Here is an 8,081-nt window from a genome sequence, read left to right as displayed (position 1 = left end):
TAGGAGTAGCTGCTGAGCTTCTACTGTAGAGAGCCCCCCCTTTGGCAGTTTAGAAGCAAAATCACAGCCAAATGACTGTTTGACTATAATTGCTCTTTACTGGCAAATCTATGCTTTGCTGGCAAGTGTAGCCTGCATCATTAAGTGCATCATTACCCCGACACCACATCATCATTATTATAGTTTAGGAACTGGTACAGAAATGAAAGGGGATGTGATCCAGTTAAAATCAGCCTGTTACTGTATGCAATTTGTTTTTTTTTTGTTTTTTTTTTTTACAGCTTACAACTGCATACATTGGCTCCAAAGCAACAAACAAACTGATAAATGTTGAGCAGGTGGTCGTTTGTGGACCAACTGCACTAAATATTGAGCCATAACAACCACCCTGTCTTTTAAATATAAAGGACTGTGTACAGATACGTAGACATATATGATTATTTTAATATTATCTTTTATACCGATACGCAGATATTTTACCGATATGCGGATATTTTACCGATACGCAAATATTTTCCGATATTAACTGATACCGATATATATGCAGCACACTGTCACCAATGACAATAATTCTTGTTCACTAAATACAATTTTTTATGTCACCTCATCTGGGCGAAACCCAGGCGTTGCGTTATTCTTACCGATATTACATAATTACGCTAGTACCGGCCAATAATATCGGTTGGTCGATATGATCGGACATCCCGACTTGTTTCCCGTCTTTGTAATTGGTGAACTGGAAAATGTTAAAGAACTCATACATATGAGGAAAGAGAAAGAGGACAAACGTGTGCGTATGAGTAAAGAGAAGTTAAAGAGGAATCGAAGCTTCAGCAGAACGGCTCAGACTCTGTGTGAGACTGATTAGTCCATTTAACCAGACCATTTACCTCAAACTTCTTCAGAAATTGGAAAATAATGGCCTTTTTTTTTTTTTTTTCTTTTTTTTTCTCAGGGAACAGTTCACAAGACCAAAAAGCTCTTCAAAGACAAATACATTTCAAAGTCATTTCACATATCCTATTTACTCTGAACAAGCACTTTCACTTACATCTTCATGAATCTTTCCCCGACGCAGGCTCCTCTGAACGGCTGCCGCTGCGAACCTCTGATCAGCAAACTGGAGAACCAGCTCGAGGCCACGAAAGAGGAGATGAAGACGGAGATTCACACTGTGCAAGACCTGATGAACAGCAAGCTGGGACAGATGGACCGCAAGAACAAGCATCAGGTGACTAACGTTTACGCCCGCCGACACACCGCAGATCATTTCCGACATGAACGCAACACCTCCTGTCGCGTTCCTACGATCGTCAATCTTGAACCTCGTGTGACTTTGACTGCTCCCAGTATACCTGTCATCCACTCGTAAACAGAGACGTTTGAAGACACTGCTGGTCTCCAGTCTACAATTCTGACTATTATATTTCATCTCTTTCAGTTTTGTGTTCTCCCATGGTCCAATATTTATTCTTATCTATTTCTTGGTCTGACTAAGACACACACACGCACAACAACGTTTACTAGATGGTTTGAAGATTCTGTGTCCCTTCTGCCCACACACACCAATACCAAGGCCTTTTATATATCTACAAAAAGAAGTATTACAATTCAGAGGCTACTACTTTGTACAGTAGACGGTTAGCTGGACATCCAGTTCGACAATCAGAAAATTAGATCTCTCGGCTCTTTAATTTAATTTGCACTCACTTCTTCTCCGTGTTGTGCTGCCTCATTTGTTTTCCTCATTGGCTCTGTTGCTGTGTGTTCTCTCCATTCTGCCTGCACGGCCAAAAAGACAGTGCCGGCTTTACAAAACACATCATTCACAATCTGGAATTTCGGAAACATTATTAACGACTAATATTTAAGCCTGGCGTTGATCTTCCCCTTTCTTCTTCATCTGCTTTTTTTTTTCTTCTCATTTTCACTTGTACCTTAATGGGCCGCTATGTTTGACATTTTTGCAAAAATAAATCCAATGGTTATATTATTTTTTTTTTTTTTTACATTTGCACAACAGCTATAATCAAATCCACCTCCACTCTCTTGCGAAGGTTGCATTCTTTCATTTTTTTTTTTTTTGTTTTCTGTGATATGAATTAGGTCATCAAATGTGCTGTTGCATATTTGGAGTGGAGGGAAATGTTTCACTCTCTGCTCAGTTCTAAGAAGTGCCTGGTAAATGCGCTATTATGTCAAAAAGCAGATGTGTCTGAACGTGCCACGGGCTGGCATTCATTCAGAGATGTGTTGCTAAGCAGAGGAGGTTTGAGACTGTTTGACATCAGACGCTATCAAAGGGTGGGTAAGTGGGGAAAAGAAAACTTTTTATTTGACCGTGTCCCTGACACCGAGAAGAATGAATCAAACACGATGTGATGTGATATTTTACAGTACTGTGTCACTTTCTTTTTTACATTTGTATTAGTCCTAGTCCTAGCAATACAGTTCCCCTTGAAGGGCCGGTTGTAAATGGAAGATATAGATCGGAGGTCCCCAACCCCTGGTTCGCAGACCAGTACCGGTCCATAGGTCATTTAGGAACCAGGCCGCAATGGGACACAGTGAAAACATTAACTTATGTATTTTTACTAATTTACTTCATTCAACGAAAAATCCAGTCATAATCCATTAACTTTCTTTATTTAAAGATAGCAGTCGGATCCATTAACTTTCTTTATTTAAAGATAATCTGGGAACATTTTAATATTTTAACATTGTAATAATTTTTTTTTTTAAATTTCTCAGGTTAAGAAACTCATGCTGCATGAACTTAACTTAATGCTTTTTAAGCTCCCGCGGGCCACACAAAACGGGAAGGCGGGCCGCATTTGGCCCCCCGGGCCTTGAGTTTGACACGTACAGTATGTCGAAATGACAAAAATTAGCCCGCAGCTACACATATCCTGCTCCATGTTTGCGTTTTTAGACTATACAGAACGCAACCCAAATAGTACAGACCTACAGAGTACTAAATCTAATAATATTTGCTTTGTAGTACCGAACAGTACCAGGGCAGCTGGCATGTCAGCTCTTCTTTTCTTCAAGTGATAATTAGTTGAAAAATGTGCTCCGAACTTCTTTTCCATATTTAGACTATATTGTTTATCCCCTATAAGCCAGTGTGAGAGGCTTCAAATAAAACCTGACTTCGTCAGACTGCAGGCACCCGTTCTCGCACGCACAACAAGCACTGCTGCTGCGTGAGGGAATAGAACGTAGGAAGGAATGCATAATCACTAAGATCAGAAAAAGAAAAAAAAAACAAAAAACTATGCGGGCTCAAAGTTAAACCCCAAAGAGGAGCATGGGAAATTCATCCTCTCAAAAAAAAACAGGGCATCAAAGCAAGAAAGATATTAATGTGGATTCTGACTTGAAAGAACAGTGAGCTGTGAGCAGATTGTCGTGCACATGCCGTCTGGGCTACGTCGGTGCAGTACATCTGGTATGAACTCTCGTTGTCTTTTTGTAACAGTGAGTAAGCTTTTAGGTAAAGGTACGATTTTGTGTTCATTACCTCGAAATGAGTGCTTGTTGGATTTACTTCAGGAGTCTGTCTTTTCTGCGCAGGCTGTGGCGTTGAATTTCCATGTCTTACATCAGGTTTACCACTGGAGTAGCTTGATGGTGATTGGTCACCATTCCATAGCTGGGAAAACAGGAATAGACAATATGTGTTGATATTACAAATTAATCAAAAAATAACTAAGAACTAAGATAAATGACATGTAAACGTCGTGCATAAAGGCTAAAATGCTTTTATCATTTTCTACGCCATCTATTGGAGAAACGTGGGTATTGCAGGGAAAAAGCAGAGGTATAGCGATAATATAAAAAAAATTATATAATTTGGAAATGTTTGGCCATGCCTGCCTTAGGAACATCCAACATATTGGTAAAAAAAAAATTGTATTTCTAAAAAAGTATATTGAGCATCTTTAAACTAAATGAGAATTGCTAAAAACCCATGCAATTTTAATCAATTTTAATTAAAAAAATAAATAAATAAATGTAACTCTTGCATCCGATTTTCCACAATTGCATAAATACCTTGTTTGAAAATATGTGATCGTATGAATCCAACATCACTCCAAGTTTACCCTGTTCTAAAGTTGTAATATGTATTATCCCTGTTATTGTTTTGTGGCCTTCAGATCCGAGCACTGGATAAGATGACAGTCGAGAGGGTGTCAGCCGAGAGGAGTGAGTGCACGCAGAGGATGGAGCAACGGGCCCAGCAAGAACGGCTGGAGGCGGAGAAAAGACAGGTAGGTTTAGGTCAGGCGCTCGGCTAAGGGCTTAGGGTGTAAAAAAAAAAAAAAAAAAAGAAAAGAAAGGTAAACTCGGTTATTACATTTTTATCTATAAATATGAAATGCACAGGCTGTGAAAATGTGCCTGCGTGCATTGTTTACACGTATAAAAGGAAAACTATTATTCATTTCTTTGTTTGTGGTGTTTATTACCGATTTGTCTTAAGTAGATTAAGAAGTAAACAAGTACAGGGAGATTGCCTTTGTTCAAATGACAGTATAATTAACCGAAAGCCAGCCAACCGTGAACATTCCATGCATTCTAAGTCCGAGAGCACAAAGACGAAAATGTTAAAAAAAAAAACGTGTTAGCGTTAGCCCGAGGTTCTTTCTTCACTCACTTTTCAAAAGCATCACAAGGAGCAGTGAAATGGACAGCTGCATACCCCAGGAGGTGAGACTGGGTCTTGTATGATTTATTACTACTGTTTGACCATCCTGGAAGGCCATAAATTATGCATACTACAGTCCAGACCCACAGAAAACATACTCGAGAGCCACCAGTTGCCTTGAGTTCTGGCTAGTCTTAAAGGCATATTGACCTAACGCCTCATTGATTTCTTGCTCTCATGACACTGATATCACATTGACAAAACCTTAACTGTAACATCCATAATAACTCGAATGATCTCCGCCATTTTAGACAACTGTGATTGTAGGTATACGTCCTCAGCAGAACATAATGTTCCAAATTTGAGTAGTTTGCTACTGTGCCACATCAGGAATACAGCATACAGTTCCCCTTAAAGGGCCAGTTTCATGCCACATCAGGAATACAGTTCCCCTTAAAGGGCCAGTTTCAACTGTAAGACTGTATAGCTGTAACTACTCCCTAACATATTAATATGTTTCTTCAATTGATTAGTATTTATTGAAGTTACACGTTTCTTGAACTGATTAGTATTTATTGAAGTTACAAAAAAAAACTCCCGCGGGCCACACAAACTAATCTCATGGGCCACATTTGGGCCGCGGGCCTTGAGTTTGACACATATGCTGTAGATGGTGATTTCATTGAATTTTCACCATTAACACAATAAATCCCAATTAACGGGTTTATTTTTTTTTTATTGCAGTAACATTATGGGACATTAATTAAGATGATCTATTCTGTTTTTTTTGTTTGTTTTTTTTTTAAGCAGGCGTCTCTGATATCAGAAATGAAGAACTGGTGTCTGTCCAAACTGCAAAACATGGAGTTTCGCCTCACAGGAGGAGAAACGAGCAAACACCTGCCGAGCCCTTCCTCTGTGGCCGAGGCCTTGAATGAAGCCGAGAGAGCAGGAGGAGCTGAGCTCTCTGAGCTTCCCGTTAGAGACGAGTTCTCTCAATCCCCGGAGCTCCACCAGAGTCCGGGGCATCTGGACACCGAGCGCGTTGACGCCAGTGTGGCTGAGGGTTGCTCGGCAACCCACTACTTTGACGTTCACGTGGAGAGCTCCCCAGGTACGGCCTCGAATGATCATTACGTATTAATGTACGTGAATGACGACATCAATGCTAACGTAGAATAAAGGCGTACGGATTTTCTACCTCGATACTCAACATCTGTTCACTTTTCTAGTTAGGTGTAGTTAGGGGTTTGTTAGTTATGGTTGCATACACACATTTAGGCCCTAGCTGTGTCTGCCCCCTGCTGGGCTTCTGTGAATTGACAAGTGTTATACAGACAGTGCCGGTTTGAGATGGATGTTCCCCCCCCGTTTGTGAGCTTAGTTTTATATAGTCACAGCTGATTAGGGAGCAGGAAAAAAACACAATTGGATATAAACTCTAAGAAAAAATAAATCTTATTTTCTAACAAATCAGAGACACATCATTGTCTTCTTCTTTACACTTTAAGTCCCTTAAATTGGATTGCTCACTGCATTTTTCAAATTTTAACTCGTCACAGTCAACATCTCTGTATTAGAGAGAGAGGTTTAGTGTCGTCTTAGCAAAAAAAATCTAAGCATTCTTCACACTTGGAGAACTCAGAACCCATTTTTAACCCACTTCTAATTTTTTTTTGTATTTATTTATTACTTTTTCAACTTTTGGTATTTTACCTCTATTTGTTGTTTTTAACTAATTTTTTGAAAGAAATTCTTTTCACTTCTGCCCATTAATAATCAATTACTACATAAGTTGATTAATCGTTAGTAAAGATTTCAGAGGTTTCTGGCTCAATAAATAGGTCCGGTATAATTCTCTGTATACAAAATGCTAAAACAGGGGTGTCAAACACACGGGCCGTGGGCCAAAATTGGTACGCTACAGGGTTCGATCCGGCCCACTTGAGATATTTTGAAATTGACACTTGATGTCATGATGTTTTTTCAAATGATATTTCATTAAATATGAATATTTTCTATTATACTTGTACTTCTTGGCATAAAAACAAAGGGAAAAAACTTGGACTTATTGTTATTTATAGGCACTTATTTTATGATTGTTAACATGAATAAACAACAACAGACAAATTTTAAAATGTTTATGTGCTGACTGAATGGTTTCCGTTACGTTACCAGATGGCGAGAAGGCTCAAAAGAAGGAGGTGACCTCACCTGGGCTGAAGAAGAAGCAGCTGTCGTCTGTTCAGGTGGTCCGGCCCAAAGAGCGCTCGGCTGTTAAGGACAAGTTGGACGTGGACACTGTAGGGCACGGAGACCGCCCGTCCGGTAGTCAGTCTCCCGATGCGGAACGCCACCGCGGTCGCACGATTGCTGCGGAGAGAGGCAGAGACAGAGGGAGGCACCATAGAAAACATTCCCAGTGCAGGTCGAGTTCAAGAGGAGCCAGGGCGGCTCAGACTCTGGAGGTCTTCGGGGATCAGCCCAACGAGCCCTTGTTCGCTCAGGAGCGAGACAACACGCACGCCCTGGAGGTGACGCAGCACTTCTTCGAGACGGTGTCGACCCAAATGGAACGATGGTACGAGAGGAAAGTGCAGGAGGCTCGCTGGCAGGCCTCTCAGAGAGCCGAGGCCGACAGAGCCGCTCTCATGGAAAGGATCGCGTACCTGGAGGACGAGCTGCGCATGCTGAGGACGGACAGACCGGACTGTTGACGCAGAAGAACAAACAAGGCCATGGACATGTCACATCACTTGTTATCTAGCTCTCATTCGTCTTCCCATGAATTCCTGGTGCCCAGTGATTTACATCATGGATATAACCTTTGACCCTGATGTGTCTGGTGGTACAGTGGTGTGCATAAGTCTTAAAGCATCTGGTTTTTTTTTTTGTTTTATTTAACCCAGAAAATGTGACAAAATTAACTCAAGTAAATTTGCTTTTTTTTTTTTTTTTAATGAAGGTAGGTAGGGCACTGAAGTGCAGCCCCAAACCATGACAGAGCTTCCCAATCTTGAACTCGTATGTTTTAATGTCTCAGTAAATTAGCATCTATAGTTAGTTAACGGTTGTCGGTTTGATGGATGGAGACTGGGATTATCATCAAAAGTACTTCCTGGTCGACTAAAGGATTGATATAACACAGTAATACTGCCCTGGTACCAACTCTTTGGTCAAATACTACCACTGAAAATCAGTCAACAATTAATGGATGAACTAAAGGGCCTAATGTAGTTTTATTATTATTATTTAATCTTATGAAAGGCAATCTGTTTTCATCTTAACCTTCATAAAATAATTCATAAATTTGAACGATTGATCAGGAAACGTCTGTTGCCCTAGGATATTGTTTTATAAACATACGGCCTATGTAGAAATAAAGTGGATTTTTACAGTATTTTAAATTTACATTTTAAAAGTGCGGCCT

The 8,081-nt window shown here is 40.2% G+C and overlaps 1 protein-coding gene and 1 long non-coding RNA gene across 7 annotated transcripts in view; one reads left to right on the top strand and one right to left on the bottom strand.

Moving 5' to 3' along the window:
• LOC103380685 (uncharacterized) overlaps positions 1–6,994 on the bottom strand; it is a 15,296-nt gene extending 8,302 nt beyond the window's left edge. For both annotated transcript variants that reach the window (XR_003050116.1, XR_521708.3), the window contains exons 1-4: positions 6,866–6,994; positions 3,524–3,655; positions 1,711–1,782; positions 1,052–1,198 (exon numbers count right to left, since the gene is read on the bottom strand). This is a non-coding gene — a long non-coding RNA (uncharacterized LOC103380685). The remainder of the gene's footprint in view (positions 1–1,051; positions 1,199–1,710; positions 1,783–3,523; positions 3,656–6,865) is intronic.
• Positions 1–8,074, top strand: part of ankrd6b (ankyrin repeat domain 6b) — a 26,238-nt gene extending 18,164 nt beyond the window's left edge. For 3 of the 5 annotated variants that reach the window (XM_017033847.2, XM_025056910.1, XM_025056908.1), the window contains 4 exons: positions 1,079–1,231; positions 4,161–4,274; positions 5,459–5,765; positions 6,830–8,074. In XM_017033847.2, the coding sequence (XP_016889336.1) occupies positions 1,079–1,231; positions 4,161–4,274; positions 5,459–5,765; positions 6,830–7,368 (1,113 nt within the window). In that variant the 3' untranslated portion in view covers positions 7,369–8,074. The remainder of the gene's footprint in view (positions 1–1,078; positions 1,232–4,160; positions 4,275–5,458; positions 5,766–6,829) is intronic. The other 2 variants (XM_008312716.3, XM_025056909.1) reach the window with 1 other exon arrangement.
• The last annotated feature ends 7 nt before the right edge of the window (positions 8,075–8,081 follow it).

Source organism: Cynoglossus semilaevis, chromosome 7 (genome assembly GCF_000523025.1).
Source record: "Cynoglossus semilaevis isolate Cse_v1.0 chromosome 7, Cse_v1.0, whole genome shotgun sequence".
Lineage (NCBI taxonomy): Eukaryota > Metazoa > Chordata > Actinopteri > Pleuronectiformes > Cynoglossidae > Cynoglossus > Cynoglossus semilaevis.
Note: the sequence above shows the minus strand (reverse complement) of the source record. Positions and strands in the feature narration are given on the sequence as shown.